The sequence below is a fragment of the Vespa crabro genome, chromosome 14 (assembly GCF_910589235.1).
Source record: "Vespa crabro chromosome 14, iyVesCrab1.2, whole genome shotgun sequence".
Lineage (NCBI taxonomy): Eukaryota > Metazoa > Arthropoda > Insecta > Hymenoptera > Vespidae > Vespa > Vespa crabro.
This window is the reverse complement of record NC_060968.1, coordinates 3,566,643-3,583,986: the sequence shown is the minus strand read 5'-3', so window position 1 is coordinate 3,583,986 and position 17,344 is coordinate 3,566,643. Positions and strand designations below refer to the sequence as shown.

At 31.9% G+C, this 17,344-nt stretch overlaps 3 protein-coding genes across 5 annotated transcripts in view; 1 reads left to right on the top strand and 2 right to left on the bottom strand.

Annotated features, from left to right (window-relative positions):
* Positions 1–282: 282 nt before the first annotated feature.
* Positions 283–8,100, bottom strand: LOC124429144 (LIM domain kinase 1). 2 transcript variants are annotated; one of them, XM_046974033.1, is made up of 8 exons: positions 7,958–8,100; positions 7,120–7,234; positions 6,616–7,056; positions 5,852–5,944; positions 4,733–4,865; positions 4,378–4,607; positions 4,070–4,298; positions 283–3,920 (listed from the first exon to the last, which is right to left on the bottom strand). In XM_046974033.1, exons 1-8 carry the CDS (start codon positions 7,977–7,979, stop codon positions 1,599–1,601), a joined length of 3,585 nt encoding a protein of 1,194 aa, XP_046829989.1. In that variant the 5' UTR covers positions 7,980–8,100; the 3' UTR covers positions 283–1,598. The 2 variants fall into 2 exon arrangements, with proteins under 2 accessions (XP_046829989.1, XP_046829990.1); XM_046974034.1 differs by lacking the exon at positions 5,852–5,944.
* A 407-nt stretch (positions 8,101–8,507) lies between these two features.
* On the top strand, positions 8,508–10,654 carry LOC124429003 (protein HGH1 homolog). The gene is made up of 6 exons (XM_046973659.1): positions 8,508–8,667; positions 8,770–9,004; positions 9,106–9,339; positions 9,424–9,708; positions 9,775–9,936; positions 10,023–10,654. The coding sequence occupies exons 1-6, from the start codon at positions 8,583–8,585 to the stop codon at positions 10,126–10,128; spliced, it is 1,107 nt and encodes a 368-aa protein (XP_046829615.1). The 5' UTR covers positions 8,508–8,582; the 3' UTR covers positions 10,129–10,654.
* LOC124429000 overlaps positions 10,325–17,344 on the bottom strand; it is an 11,487-nt gene continuing 4,467 nt past the window's right edge. For both annotated transcript variants that reach the window (XM_046973656.1, XM_046973657.1), the window contains exons 3-9: positions 15,870–16,080; positions 15,521–15,713; positions 14,028–14,344; positions 12,135–13,699; positions 11,659–12,057; positions 11,202–11,584; positions 10,325–11,105 (exon numbers count right to left, since the gene is read on the bottom strand). In XM_046973656.1, coding sequence (XP_046829612.1) covers positions 10,752–11,105; positions 11,202–11,584; positions 11,659–12,057; positions 12,135–13,699; positions 14,028–14,344; positions 15,521–15,713; positions 15,870–15,982 — 3,324 coding nt within the window. In that variant the 5' untranslated portion in view covers positions 15,983–16,080 and the 3' untranslated portion in view covers positions 10,325–10,751. The remainder of the gene's footprint in view (positions 11,106–11,201; positions 11,585–11,658; positions 12,058–12,134; positions 13,700–14,027; positions 14,345–15,520; positions 15,714–15,869; positions 16,081–17,344) is intronic.

The window sequence follows — 17,344 nt, the reverse complement described above, 5'->3', positions numbered from 1 at the left end:
AAGAAAAGAAAAGAAAAAGAAAACCTCGCAAATATACACATCATCTGTTTCGTTTTTTTTTCTCTTTTCCTTTTTCTTTTTTTTTTTTTTTTTTTACAACCTCTATTCTACAAATCGAGTTTACAATAATCTTTCAAAGAAGAAAGAAAAAAGAGCACAACTTGCCAATGTTTATATATATATATATATTTATTTATTTTTTTTTTTTATTCTCTTTTCACTTTCTACTCTTTCGGCGTGCTTATTTCATCTAATTATTTATTATTAGTAATTTTTTTTTTACTTGTTTATTTCTTTCTTTTTTTTTTTGTTGCATTTTTCTTCCTTTTATCTCAAAGACCACAAGTTTTTGATACGATTAGATTGTTAAAAAAATTTTTTTACACTTTTTCAAGGATCAATCTTGGATGGAATGGTTATACGTTAGATATTTAATATATATATATATATATATATATATATATATATATATATATATATATATATATATATATATATATATATATGTATGTATATTAGTCTTCTCGATGCATCTTCGTTGGGGATGCGGTGGTGCAATTTGTTAAACATTGCACCGTCATTTTCTCAAAAAGAAAATTTCGATCAGTCGAATTATCGTTAACTTAATGGGTGTACAAAAAAAAAAAAAAAAAAAAAAAAGATAAAAGAAATCAATCGTCCAATAAATGCTGTGTTGTAATTAGCCATAAACTAATGCGATTGATTATCATAATTATTAATTAAAAAAGAAAGAAAAAAAAAAAAAACATCCCAATATTATTTGTACTCGTATTTGGAATTACACGTTGGACGAAGGGGAAAAAGAAAAAAAAAAAGAAAAAGAAAAAAAGAATAACATAAATGGCAAGAAAACTCGTAGGAATGCAATTGCTATTATAATTACTGTTTACTTCTCTTCTTTTCTCTCTCTCCTTCTCTATTTTTTTTTTTTTTTTTTTTTTTTTTAATTTCTTATTACTTCTTCCAATGAAATTTAATCGATGAAAAAAATACACCTCGTTACCACAGTAGCAAGTGCACGTAACATACACACACCCTTTTCTCTTTTTTTTTTTCTTTTTTTTCGTTCGTTTCGATAAAAATTTGTAGCAAAAATGAGATACATTAATACTGTCTGTATATATATCAAATAGTTATTAACAATATTAAGGATTCGTTTCTACGTAAAGCCACGTTACTTTCGGATATTCTGCGAAGATTATAAAGAGAACAGAGAAGATGGGGAAAAGACAAAAAAAGAACAAAAAAAAAAAAAAAAAAAAAAAAACAAACAAAAAAAATAATCATTAGAGATTAGAAAAAAAAAAAGAAACGATAATATAAACGCAAAAATGACACGGAAATTATTTAACATTAACGAGATCAGAATTAGTAATTTGTGAGTTATCATCCTTCGATAAAATATTATACACTCTTCGTATTTTTCTTAAAATAACATTAAACGCGTTCGATGGCCGTTCTCTCTCCTTCCTCATTCTTTTCCTTTTTACATTTATTTATTTATTTATTTTTTTTTTTATTTTTCTTTTTTTTATTATTTTTTTTTTTTCTTTTTTTTTTCGTTTGTTCTTCTTTCTTTACAAAGCAGTACTTTCTATAGGAGATGTCGGTCTGTTAGGTGTACAGCACCTTTCAGGAGTATGACTGATGTCCGGTGTCAATCTACCATCCTTCAATTTGACGAAACCTAAATCAGCAAAAAAATCGCTCTTCATGGTACCAACTGCACTATCGCTGCCAAAACTATCTTGCCTACAGAGATCTAAATTTTTATAACACTCAGCATACTCGGCCAAAGCATTGGCTGACAATTTGAATCCGCTATCATAAAGACACTTAGAATTGATGACAGATGTTTTAGGATCGTCCAACATTGCTTGTGTATTTTCTAGACGATGAGATATTATGTAACGTTGCCTTTCATCCGTTCTAGTAGGATCGAATGAAAGATCACATAGTTCACGGTTCTGATAGGTTGTCGTACATCTATCTGTATTAATTTTAGGCTCCATATGTTTTTCATCGCTCGTCGACGTATTACGTAGGAATGGTAGATTGTTCTCTTTGATTTTAGATAAACTACCATATACCGTGAGACTTCCTTGTCTAGATAATATACTACCGACATCAGAAAGTACACTAGCTTGTCTAGATAATCCATTATCCGTATTATTACTTGGAACCAATTCTTTGGCACTTGACACTGATGTCGTTGATTCAATTTGCTTGACGACAACATCAGTCGAAACATTATCCTTCCCTTGAAACGCATTCTTCGTTGTCTCCTTAGTCGGTGATATCCTTGTCCTTCTCAAATAAGAACTACCTGATGACTTGATCGTCTCTCCTGGCGTTGTTGTCTTCTTGAAATCGGTTAAACTAGGACTAACACCGTTTTGACTGTTAGAAGATTTATTTCCCTTGTCGATCGTACCTATTGTCTTTCCTATTTGTCTTAGGTACGAGCCAACGATATTCCCTGCATCTGGTATCTTGAATTTTCCATCCTGTTTCGTTTTATTATTCGATGGTGTACCTAAATTCGATTCGCTGGACTCACCACCACTCATACTTTTGGTATGCACGTTATTATTATTGTTGTTGTTATTGTTGTTGTTGTTGTTGTTCAATTTGTACGAACATTTGTTGTCGACCTTACAGCATTCAGATGGACCATCGGAGAAACTACAGGGATTTGAATTTCCTACGTATCTTATTTTCTCAAGAGTTGGTACTCGATTTAGATTTAGATATTCGGTCTCATCGAGTTTTACCACGTCCTTTTGTTTACTATTCTGACGTAAATATCGATTATAATCGGTGCAATCGTGTGATATTACGATATCAGGCTTCTCTCTTTCTATCGTTTCCTTACATTTCGAATTTTGTCTTGAATATCGATTCGAACACGTTGAGCTTTCATTTGGTTTACTATTTTGCCTGGTATATCTTCCTCGAATATTTATCAATTCGGAACTACGTGGTAATTCTTTCTCCACGCATTCGAATTCTCTTTCCAATGTACTATCGTCACAACCACTCGATCGTTTCTTTTCCTGATGGACTTGACCTTCTTTAATAGGCTTCAATTGCGGAACTAAAGTTTCTGGAGTCGTTGATTCGCTACTGCTAGGACTAGGTCCAGTGTAATGTCTGATGTCAAAATCTAAATCAGGTGGTAAATGTGCTCCCACGGACAAATGCATTGCTAATCCTTCCAACCAAATTTCCATAAGCTCGAAGGGTGGTCTTTTGTCTGGATTTAAATCGCAACAGAGAAAGGCGATCATATAAAACGTTTCCGGACAATTGGCACAAAATTTTTCTTTAAATGCATTTTGATTTAATCCAAAGTCCGAAGATCTTGGTAGATAATCAGGATCAGCTTGTACCCGTCCTATTATCTCGCAAACTACTATTCCAAAACTGAATATATCTACTTTTTCGTCGTACTTATTACCCTTCATCATTTCAGGTGCCATCCAATATGGATTTCCAACAACGGTATATCTCTTTTTACGTTCTTTCTTCGACGTCTTTGCTTCCCCGTCGGAATGTCTATTGTATTTACGATTATCCGGGGAATTACCGTTTTGTATGATCCTGGCTAAGCCAAAATCTGCCACAACTACGGTCTTGTCTTCTCTTACCAAACAATTGTGGGAATTTAAATCACGATGTATTATATTCATGGAATGTAAATATGCCATACCAGCGGCAATATCTTTTGCAAAAGATGTTCGTTGTTCCCATGGTAATGGTTCGTTGGTATCGTGAAGTAGAGCTCTCAATGTACCACCTGATATGTACTCGGTAACTAAATGTAGTTTTTTGTCTTTGTAAAGAACACCAATGAAACGTAGAACATTATTGTGATGTAACGAACGTAGTACGGCGACCTTAAAATTTAAAAAAGGATTATATTTTTATTATTAAATAATTTTCACCTGTTATATACATATACATATATATATATATATATATATATATATATATATATATATATGCATATAATTAATAATTATATATTACTTAAGAAAACAATTACTTCTTTTAAAAAATTCTTCTGAGCATCTTCGTCTACCCTGTACAATTCTTTCAGCACCATAACTTCATTTGTGTCCCTATGAGTGACCTTAAATACTTGACCAAAGAATCCTTTTCCCAGAAGTTCACCTTTAACCAAATCGCTGGCACGAAATATTCTTTGATTTTTTGGCTCTACGCGGAATGATCTGGTTCGACTTAAGTCACACGTAGGATTTGTTGGAGTTGTTCTGTAATAATAATTAATAAAATCGTATTAATTAATTTTATTTGTTAATCAAATTAAAATAATTTTATTCAAATGTTTACCCATCTAATAAACGCGACATTGAACTACTACGTTCTTTGTGCATGGGATCTCTCGTCCTTCTCAATTGTCTACTTCTTGTTCCACTGATATAACCCTCGTCACGACGTTTAAAAAGTCTTTCTTTATTTTCTGGACTTGTTCTTGGACTTGCAGTTGTCAATAATGCTGGCGGTGGTGTAGGAAATGTTAAACGACGTGACATTGCATCAGGATCGTGTTCAATGGTCAACTATAAACAATGAATATGTTGTAACAGCAATGTTACAATTATCCAAAGTTTTTTTTTCAGATCTTATAGGAATATATATATATATATATATATATATATATATATATATATATATATATATGTACCTGTAAAACTGTGTCCGAATACTGTATGAGATTTTCTATACTTTCTACTGGCTGATCTTTTACAGGTGTACCATTTACTTCCAATATTCGGTCTCCAATATGTAAAGACATGAGATCACTGGACATATTTAATCTGCAACAATTGATTTTATTTATTATATATATTTATGGTTTATTATAATTATTATTATTATTATTATTATTATTATTATTATTATTATTATTATTATTATTACTATTATTATTATTATTATTATTATTATTAAGATAAACGTGGTAGTAGGTACATGCAATATTCTTATGAGCATTCAATTGTTTTATAAGAATACTAAAGTATCAAGTACATTGTTAAATGAACAATTCTGAGAAAGAATGAAACATTTCAAATAAGTTCTTCATTATATTTAGTAATATTTTTTATAACTTCTCATTCTTTAACGCTAACATTCCTTGCATAAAGCGTTAAAATAGAGAAAAGTTTCTAATGATTATTGTTATGCCATTAATATTAGTAAAATTAGTTTTAATTACATATTTGGAAGAAACATATATATATACATATATATATATATATATATATATATATATATATATATATATATATATATATATGAGATATAAATATATTAAAGCAAGCATTAACAACCCATAATAAGACATAAGATATTTTTTAAATTAATTATTGCACACCTTAACAAAAAATGTTTTTCTCGTTTAATAATCTTTTAAAAAAGACAAGATTATTTACCATTATATATAATATCATAATAACTTAACAATTATTAACGTGTAACTCTAGAAAATCTTTATATACATGTGCATAAAATTATTAAGTACATGTATATCATCCATACGTATGAAATACACAACTAACATAGTACAGAGTTTGAATATAAAAAAATTGTAATTATATAAATTAATTTTAATTCACATTTGGTGCATGCTTATCTTACAATACAAACTTTACCACAGTGACAATATCAATGAATAAAAAAAAAAAAAAAAAAAAAAAGGAAAATATCTCTGATTGAAAACTTTACAATTTATATCTAATCATGCATCTAAAATGCGCAATCAATTTACTATACATAGTGCATATTATTATTTGTTATGCTGTACCTATGATTAGAGAAGTGGCAGCATAGCCTAAACAGAACCTCCATCACAGAGGCCAGCAGCTTACTGATCTTTCCACGAACATTTCTCATTAACCTGCATTTTTGTTGAAAGTTATTAAGGGCTGCATATCTTTATAAGTCCTTAAATAACCATAGATTTGTCATGCATGGTTAATTATTACAAAGAAGCAGCAAATCTTATGTATAATTATGTCAAATTAAATATGATATGATTTTTAATTTTACTTATTTACAATTATTTTATCCCAAAAAATATATTGATAAATCTATTGATCAATCGAGTGTAATAACTTATGTACAATGGGTTCCATGCTGATAACAAAAATATTCTTTCATTTAATAATATTTTCCAATTATTATAATATAGATAAACATCAACATTTATAAATTTATGAATATAATTCAAAGAGAATATGGCATATAAAACATTAAAAACATTTGATGATAATGATTGAAAATAAATATATGTATAAGGTACACTTTATATATATATATATATATATATATATATATATATATATATATATATAATGTAAAAATACTTGATATATAAAAATGAGATAATGTAGCAAATGAGAGATATTTAAAAAAAAAAGGAAAAAAAGAAAAGAAAAAAAAGAAAAGAAAAAAAGAACTGATATACAAATTGTAGATAAAGCATTGCAGGTTCATCTTAAGATAATGACATAGAATATTAAAAAATGACTGATACTAGGATTTTGGAATAATCGCTTGTATACTTACGCTGAGATACGAAGTAATGCACCACAACTGCGAGGATTAGGAGCTGTATCTAATGTAAGTTTAATTTCTCGTTGCTTATCAGGATTGGTTGTACTTGGAGGTATTTCAACCAATCTAATGCTATGCGGTTTCCTAACAAATGGATGATTAGCTGTTCTGCTAAGCGGTTGCATTTGCCTTTTGTAGCAAACTCCACAATAAAGTTTAGATCTTTCAACAAGCGCATAACTTTCGCCATCCCCAATGAAAGCTCCGCACGAATTACAGGCAAAACATTCTGGATGAAATTTGTGATCACCAGCCAACATAACTGGTCCAGTAATGATTTGGCCACAACCTTGACAGGCTTCTCCATAAGCAGCCAGATAATCATCTTTACAAAAAAGTAAACCATCTTTCTCAAAATACCAAGAGGAAAGGCCAATGTCGCATACAGAACATCTGTCAAAGATAAAATATCAATGAGAGATTGTAATATGAACATGAGATAAAAATTTAACTCACCGAAAACAATCGATGTGCCATTCTTGACTCAATGCCTGTATAAACTCATCCTCATCGATTGCATTAAGACAACCAGCGCATATTAATGTTCCACCATTGTCGCCTCCTCCTGGATCTAAATATCATAGAAAACAAATTATCAACTAGAATGACATTTATAAATAATTTACACGCTAATAATGTATCTGTTAATTAATAACAAAATTCATTATCCCATATTTATATAACTTTGGGCTTAATAATAGAAGAAGAAAAAAGAAAAAAAAAATGAATAGAACGGCTTAAAAACATTGTTCATTGATATTACTTTTGATTAATTAACGTTCTTTAAGAAAAACAAAAAAAAAAAAAAAGAAAACAAAAAAAGAGAAAAGCTTGTAAGAAGATATTTTTAAGAGTTAAGTATATTTGAAATTATACATGAGTCGTTACATGACTCATATTTAACATTAAATTACCAGCGATAAGTAATTAATCAGATGACAGTTCGTATCTGCTTCATATCTACTCTAATATGAAGACTCAATGCAATGAAATAGTCGTTACAGTGTAAATCTGATTGGTTGGATTCAAAGAAAAGCGTTGATACAATACAATATTACGGGACAACGCATAAATAAAACTATAAATACTAAAGCGTGGGCCAGGAAAGCAGAGAAGGACAGGACGCCCACGCGACATACAGATCATCGAGCATAGAGATACAATTGTTGATTAACTTCTTCCATACTATGTATTTTTCTATCGCACTTTCACTTTCATTTCACATTGCTCATCTATTCTATTTCGCTCTGGTTAACAAAACGTTTCAATGATTTTTTTCCGAAGTAAAACCTACCATTTGTCGTAACTTCATCCATCACGGCATCTAGAATTGACACACTACTACTCCCACTCCAATATACAACCGTAGAATATTTTCGTTATAGAATGTTTTCACTTTAAGGCTGTTCATCAGCCTTTCGCTCGAAGCGTGTGTGACTTCAGCGATAGGTATGGACAAAAGATGAACTACAAACACAAGTGGGGAACGAGTCTATAAGCTTGTATAGATTATACTTCATAGATAGTGTAGAAATGAATTTAATGTTTCGATTTTTATAAAAAAAAAATAATATATAATATATAAGTATAGTAGTCACCTGCTTTACCAATCTTCGGTGAAAAAAATTTCTATTTAACCGAACATCGGCGAAGTAACTACCTGTTTTATCGACAACCTGTAAAAATTTATTAAAACATATGAAATAAGTTCCCTACCGTATACACTGTTGTCAGTGAAATAAATTACGATTTTAATCGATTAATGTATCGAGATTTAATCGATTTCAGGTTTATTTTCTAATTAATTTACTATTCTGTCGATAGATGGCGATTCTATTGAAAAGCTTATCAATAAGCATTATCTTATGAGTTAGTTGTAATAATTGTTTCCAGCGTGTTCGTCGAATTTAATTTTAAGTATGGAAGTGTTAAAAGAAATAGCTAATTTTCTAAACGAAAATACTCGTTTAGATCTAAAAGCTGTTGCGTTGCAAAATGTATTAAGTACGTATTATCACTTTCTTCCGAAATTTAATTTTATTTGAATCGTAAAACTTATAGGTTATGTTTGTCATAGCATACATTGATTTATTATTTCAAATGTAGATATCACAGGCAGCAAGGAGGGTCGTGAGCTCTTATTTGGTTCTTTAGATATATTAAAACAACTTGTCATACTTATGCAAGATAATACAATGGCAATAGCAAAGGATGCAGCTTTATCGGCTATAAATATAAGTGCGGATGAAGCAGGAGCTAATGCTTTCTTAACAATTTCTGAATCTATGCGACAGGACGAGGAACAAAAATATAATCTTAACTTAGTAAAAGTTTGTATCAGGTATAGATATTATTAAATAGTTTTTTTTTTTTCTTTTTTTTTTTTTTTATTATTAATTTGCCCTTTATCGTATAACTTTTAAAATTATTATTTTTGTCCAGCTGTATAATGGATAAAAATAGCATATTAGCAGATCCATGTTGTATGATACTTTCCAATATGACAAGGCCTAGATATTTGGTAGACAGAGTCATAACACTTATTGAAGAAAGTGATTATGCATGGGACTCCATCGTAGCAGCATTTACTGCAAAGAAATATAATGTTACAGGAGCCAATTTGCATTACTTAGGGCCTGTATTTAGTAATCTTACTCAATCTCCCTCTGTAAGGAAGTATGTTAAATGTAATCAAATATGTATGTTATAATTTTTTTTTCTTTTCTTATAATTCTACAGTATTTTTATATTATTATCTAGATATATAATGGATAGGAAACGAAATGTTATCCAGCGTCTCCTCCCTTTCACAGAATATTCAGATAGTATAGTAAGGAGAGGCGGTATTATTGGAACTTTAAAAAATTGTTGCTTCGATGTGGAAAATCATGAATGGTTGTTAAGCGAGGATATAGATATTTTGTCATATTTATTATTACCTCTTGCTGGACCAGAAGAATTTGACGATAAAGATAATGAAAAGTTACCAATTGATCTGCAATACTTACCCGAAACAAAGGAACGAGAATCAGATCCAGATATTAGGTATAATTATATCTTTGATAAATATATAAATGTGGACATATTTAAAAATTTTTTTAATTATTTCAGAATAATGTTACTAGAAGCTTTAGAGCAATTGTGTGCTACAAAAAGAGGAAGAGAAATTTTAAGAGAAAAAAACACTTATATTATTTTAAGAGAATTGCACAAATCAGAGAAATGCAAGGAAGCCCTTCTTGCTTGTGAAAATGTTGTTGACATTTTAATTAGGTATCTTTTATATCATTTGTATGAGTTTTTCTTTTTTTCCTTTTTAGACATTATAATCATTGCATTTTTTTTTCTTGATATACCAGAACTGAAGAAGAAATAGGTTTGGATAATATAAAAGAGGTAGACGTTCCAATGGAATACAAGGACAAATTTCAAAAAATGGATGAAGAATTTATCAAAAATACTTGATAAATACTAGTATTATAAGATGTCTGATATCTTGTTAAATATTTCTTTATGAACATAGCACAAGTCATATATATATTGTATATATATATATATATATATATATATATGTGCGTTACATATATATATACATATATATATATATACATATATGTAGATACATATATAACTTGCGCTTGATAATAAAATAATGCGGTAATATATTTAAAAAATGTATTCACGAAGGATATGTATACATGATCCACGATATTGCACTGTTCCCTTAGTTTACTAACTTAAGCCATTCAGGTTCAAAGTAGCAAAAGCATTAATAATATCGATCTCGTTCTTTCGAAGATATTATTATTTAATATCTGGAAAGAATCAAGGACTTATAGATTATAAGAGAATATATTTTAATATGGTATTACTTGTTTTTCATTAATTAAATTTGCAACAGGTACCATTCTTATGGAACTTACATGCGATACGTTATTTTCTTCTTTTTCTTTATATTAGAAATCAAGAAATAAACTATCATCGACTAAAATATGCTCATGTTACTTTACTAAACTTGAATTAGCTATGTAGCTTTGAGATCAAGTTTTGATATAAAACTGTCATTGACAGATCAGGAAACATTACCATCAAGGTAAATATCCTAAACCAGCCTCCAAACTGATGGAACTTTTGATACTAGATGCGTTACTAGCTCTCCTACAAATCTTATTAGAATCTGATCCAAAGACAGCAGCAATTTCAGCACTTTTTTTTATCGAGAGTGCTTCATGATGAGCGTCAGATCTAACGTTACCATGGGAGAAACATTTCTTCTCTCGTTCTGCCCCTCCAACGTAGACCAAACGACCTTGAGTATCTCTAGCACTTACAACCAACACCTTCTCGCTATCCGATGATTGCTGGGATTTTCTTCCTGGACTAAAGAGATCATAATCCAATGCTAAATTGTCCGAACTACCACAAACCGGAGAGGATTGAATCTGAGGATGAAAATAAAGAAAAAAGGAAGTACTTAGCATTTGCAAGTAGAAAATTAAAATGATTTTCATTTGGACAAGAGGATCTTTATAAATCACCTTCAATAATTCAGAGTTATGTGAAGAAGTATGACTCCTAGAGGTTTTTGATGATGTTATTCTATCGGGACTTCCACCTCTACTTAAGGTACTCTCCGACGGCACAATACCTTTTTGTCTCAATTGTTCCAGGATGTTGGATCGTACAGGTGTCCTTCCGCAATAACATTTGTTACTTTCCGAACAACTGTCCGTGTCGCAAGCACACACAACTGTATTTGGGACGATAGGTTCTACGAGTTGTCTTCTGGACAGGGAACAATAACATTTATCCGCTGAGATACAGGTGCAGGATTCGGAATCGTAGCTGCATTCGCTGCAACTTACGTAACCACTGCTGCTTCTGTTTGCAGCTGCCCCAGCATTGCGACTAGCTCGTTTACCTGAAGAAAATTTATCGATGTCATTCGATCGACGAATTTCTATTGGCAATCTGTGTTGACATCATTTTACGTACACGTGTCACTGTCCTCCGAAGTTGTATGACACTGTCCATGCTTGTTCATTCTCCAGGACGATCGTCTCTTCCCGTGCCTATTGGCCAAGACACGATTTCGATGATTATTCCTAGCATCGCAAGACGAACTACTTCCAAAACTATCATTCAATCTTCTAGCAGGAAATATAACCGATGTGAATTCGGTTGGTCCACCTTTTAATCTCGAGACGGATCTCTTGATAGCACGTCCTAATAGACAAGGTCGACGAGTCGATCGTCTTCTTTGTGGTCTACGTCGTCTTCTCATTATACTAGCAGATCTTTGATAGAGTTCATCTTGTGTCAAGGTAGCAGCGAGTTTTAATAAAAATTCTTTGTATAATGGCTTGAGATCGTTAAATGACATACCTTCTGGATCTGAAAATAATATAATTTAGATGATTATCATTGTTATTTTTTGTTAATAATATTGTAATGATCATTTTATTTCTTACCTATAATAGCTGCCAAAATGTCGTCGACGCTGGTCAAACCTTCCTGATTTCTAAATTCATCGAAGAGTTCAGTAAATCCCAAAGGAGTTCCACCTTTCATATTGTTTACTCTTCTGGTACTTCCAGGTTTTAGAAAACTCGCTCTTCTTGGTAATTCCACTCTAGTCATTAAATCTCCTCTCTCTACGTCTAAATCACTTTGCGATCTCTTCAGTCTAGTCTCTTGAACAATTTTCTTAGTACTTTCAGATCTACCGACTGGTGGCTCGCTACCAGCTCTACTTCTTCTTCTAACTCGAGGCTGACTGTACTCCGATATCTTCGGTTCAATTTCTGAATCATTAGAACCTATCTTCTTTAAGGGTTTATCCATGGTAACAACTCTACAGAGCTTTGTACCAGAGGATTTTTCTTTGTTTCTAGAACAGTGTTTTTCCTGAGGAATTTTTTTATAATCTTCATAGACATCATTTTTACGATTTCTCGAAAAGAATACGTTTTCCTGAGAACTATGAACGTGTCCACGATCCATCTTCTTATTACCAGGAACGTAAATATCTTCTTGACCAAGACTATAGATCTTTTCCGCATCTCTGAAGTGTTCCTCATAGATCTTTTGTCGATCATTCTTCTTCGTGCTTTCCATATAAATCGGATTCTTCGTGTTCGATGGTTTATCGATTCTATCGTAAATAGGAAAACAATCTGATTTTCTAGAATAAGATTCCTTTGTATTTTCAATGTTAAAATTTCTTCGAGAAAAATCGTAAGATCCGTAATTCTTTTCGCTTGAAAGGAGAGCTTCATCTTTTCGCGCTGGCAAATAAATAGATCTCGAGTTAGTATCGAAATCATTGCTTCTTCTGGATGATAATAATTTTTCGTAAATGTTAGATTGGACTCCATAAATACTACTGTTAGTTTTATCATCGTAGATCTTATCCATACGACTAATTGGCCGATCAATCTCGATTTTTTCCGTTTGTTGAATATTTTTGGAATTTTTAATATCATCTTTCTTTTCAAATTGTTCCAAATTCTTTTGGATAAGGCTTACTGGCTTGTCCGGTTTAACGGGTTCCCTTCTTCTTCCTCTAGCTTCGAGTATATCTTCAGCTTGTACGTCCGATGTCGTTTTCTTTTTTCTTCTTGGTGCTTTTTGGACACCAACAGATTTGTTATTACTCTCATCTTCGGTAGCTGAATTCGAAATGGAATTCTTTTTTGACCTCGGTGGTCTTACCGGATGAGGTGGAACGTTTGGTTTAGGTGGTGGTGGTGTCAATAAATTGCTCTTGTTACTTGGACTGGCTTCTCGAATGCTAGAAACTACCGAAGCCAAGCTAACGCAGCCCAAACCGTTAGTATGTCTAGGTCTTCTTCGATTCCCATCAAGATCAGCTAATAATGCTCTATACAAGGTAGCCGCAGCAGCAACTGCATCTTCTTCCGTTTGACAAGCAAATGCATGACATTCTAACAATCTTGCTGCTCCTGCACGTCTCATGACCACAGCAAAGATAGGTGGATAAACGTCAACGTCACTTTTCAAACCACGCATTGTCCTATAAAATAGAATTTTATTTAAATACCAGTTTCCTTAAAAGGAAGCCAAGAGTTTAACGCGTGTGTTTGTGTGCACGCGTACGTATGTTTTTATAAGAACTAGGATAGCAGTAAGTGTTCAAGAGTATGAATCAAAGTGTCTATAGTATTGACTCTTCCACTAGTTAATAATGTGTACATGAATTGAAGAGAATTTTTAATCAATTAATCCTATCTCTTACATCAGACCTGTTCAAGAATATGGTTTATAAGATAAATATTAGACATTATAAATATCTAATCGCTAGATTTAGAATCATCGTTCTTAAGTTTCTAATATAAATTTACCTGTAGAGATCAGCGTGTTTGTCATCGGTTCCTTGACCTTGATCAGGATCTCCAACCAGTGGCAGAAAAGCGTAATGCGACTCGCCCGACTGAATCTTTCTACATCGAAGTCTCAATGCACTCCAGACAGCTATTCTACGAAAAGGATTATTCTTCTCACAGGTCTCACCTGTTCGAAAGGTCAGTCCACGTCTAGATACTTCTAATTCTGCTTGAATTGATCCATCGATTCTCTCTAAAAGCTGACGAAGAGGTTCTTGAAGACCACGAATGCTTGCTACTCGACCACCAACTGGAGCAGCACCCATGTACTTCACCTGATCGATAAAAAAGTCAATTTTAGAATATTAGAATTTGTAAATTTAAATCTATTCGATTAGAATTTCAAATGATATATTATCAGGTAACGAGATCGACCAAAAAAAAAAAAATAAATAAATAAATAAAAGAGTCTCTAGGAACTCGCAACTAGATTTTATTTAATATAGAAGTAATCTGCACGTCAGTTAAATGAAAAATTTTTCCAAAGAGATTCAAAGGAGTTTAAGTTAGTTCGTCACGCTTCGTGAATCGTGAACGGAATGAAAGTGACGATTAAAAATTCCGGGAGCATATTTGCTATGCTAAGGAAAGTCCCTTTGTTTTTTTTTTTTTCCTTTTCTTTTGTCTTTCTTCCCTTTTTTCTTTTTTATTCCTTTCCCATAGCTTCCTCCATTTTGCTTAGAAAAAGATAAAAGATCAGGATTATCGCAAAACCATGATGATTCTATCAAACGTAGTAATACGAATTATTTCAAACTTTCTTTTTCAATTTCTGCGAGATATCTCGAGAATATTTTCTCTGGAAAATCGTTTTCTAACGCGTAACTGGCCGCGACTAATTAAACGATGATCTAATTAGTGAAACTCTTCTTAACGTGTACAAATCTATTTGAGTTTTATTTTCTAACATTTGGATTATATATTTCATTTCAACTAAAAGAATCTCTTTTGTATCTCTAGAGAGTGAAACTTGACAGTGGTATACTTGATGATTGGTGTTTAACGTGAATGAAAATTTCATGATTCTTTCAACATACCTACGTTTGCGTTGTGTATAAAAGTAGCACATGGAATAGAATCGACGTATATATATATATATATATATATATATATATATATATATATATATATATATATATATATAAATCTATATAGTCATGGCGCGGTATTAATTATCCACTCATTGTTGAGAAGAAAGTTAATTTTCCCGATCAACTCAATTATTAGGCATTATCCTTTCTTTTATAATAAATTCTCTTCTTTATCTTTTGATCTTTTTTATTTTTAAGAAAACGTTATCGTGACTTGAATTCATTTTAATAGTTTTACATCACTGAGCATGGATGGAAATTAAAAGATAAGAGATTCGAATGAAATTTTGAAAGAAAAAAAAAAAAAAAGAAAAATTAAAAAGAGAAAAAAAGAAAAAAAAATAAAAGAAAAAAAGCTACCGGCAATATTGCAGCCGCACATTCCCCTGGTGTTCCGCTTTCAGCTTCCACGGAAGCAAACATCGCCTCGATTCTTGCTTGGACTGCACTATTTACTCTCTTTTGCTCCTCGAAACTTTGATCTTCACAATGAATCGACGTTACCGTTGAGACACCGGCGTACCAACCACCGATAGTCGAACTGCAGATGGATCTAAAAGTTCAAGTGAATTTTTTTATACTCGTTCTAAATATCCATTATGATTCAGGACAATTGGATTGACCAAAGGACAGTTAAATTTTTGAAGAAAATGATAACAAATATGATCAGCTGATCAACTTGATGAATTTTAATTCTCATTTATTTTACCTGCAATCCTCAAAGAGAGCATCAATTCTAGCTTTGCTTCGAAGTGAACATTCCGATGGTGACCCAACCAATCGGAATCCATCCCCGTAACAGGACAATCCAGCAACAGACATCTTTCTTTCCACTTTTGAAGACGTATCATCGATAGAAATCAATATCTAGAGTTTCATCTAAATATCTTTAACTTCATACCGATGGATTATCTTCCAATCTAAAAATAAATTGATAAAAAATATTATTTCAAGAATTATCACATCCTTATGACTAAGTTAAAGAAATGTTAAGATATATCTGATATTCCTTTTTCATTTTTTTTTTTTTTCTTCTTCATGGTAGATGCCGTCGCCTCGTCAAGAAGGCGTTAAATTTATGCGAGTAGCTATCTGCTATGAAAATAATTAGAGCCGAATGTAAGGCACAAAACGAGATGAGGAATTTTGATAAGTAGTTCGTTCTGCGACTTAGAGGAGAGTTGTGTGAAGGGTATGAGGCTAGGTTTAACGGTCTCTACGAGTAAAAGTACCGAGAGCGAGATCAAGTCTGTATGCGTGTGTGTGTATATATATATGTGTGTGTGCATGTGTGTGTGTGTGTGTGCGTGCTATATATGTTTCATGATTTCGAGGGAAAGCTACTAAAGTTTTGTGTTACAATCGAGTAACATTTAGTTCAGTCATAAAGCACATATTAGATCGTGTTAGGAATTATTTTTCTAACATGATAATTATTAAGTTTAATAAGTGGGTAGGTAAGAGATACGCAGTGATCTGATTAAAAGGTAACATGAACTCTTTACAATTTTAATATCATTCTCTTTCGATCAGTACCGGAAATTTTCAACGCATTCCAATCTTCTTCTCTCATATACTCATTTTTTTTTCCTTGTTCTTTCTAAAAAAAAAAAAAAAAAAAAAAAAAGAAATTTAATTTTTAAGATTTCGTCCGATCAGGAAACACTTGATACAACTCGAAAAGAAGATTTACAGTTACGTATCGAGTCGAAAATTCTTTAAATTAGCTGCTTTTTGATGAGAGAGAGAGAGAGAGAGAGAGAGAGAGAGAGAGGATCAACATCTGTCGAATAACTGTCTCCATCTATATATCTCTTATTAGTCTTTAGACACTATAGCTCCAGGTACATACATATATGCATATAGTATATGCAAGTATATGTAACACATATATACAGAGAAATTAATAAAAGTATAAAAAAAAATGGCACACGCTTTCCGTGTGTTCCACGTGCCCAGTACGTTCGTATCTACGTGACGGAAGCGATTATTGAAAAATGGAAGATTACGAGGATAATTGGAATCTTGGATAGGACATGTTACAGCCGAGAAAACCGTTCGTACGATCATACAACACGATTACCGAGTTCCAACGCTAAGCGAATCTAGAGAAAAGCAGACGCCTCGTGCCGAGTATATTATAAGTTAATTGCCATACTTAGCATCTTATTTCTCTCATTTTTA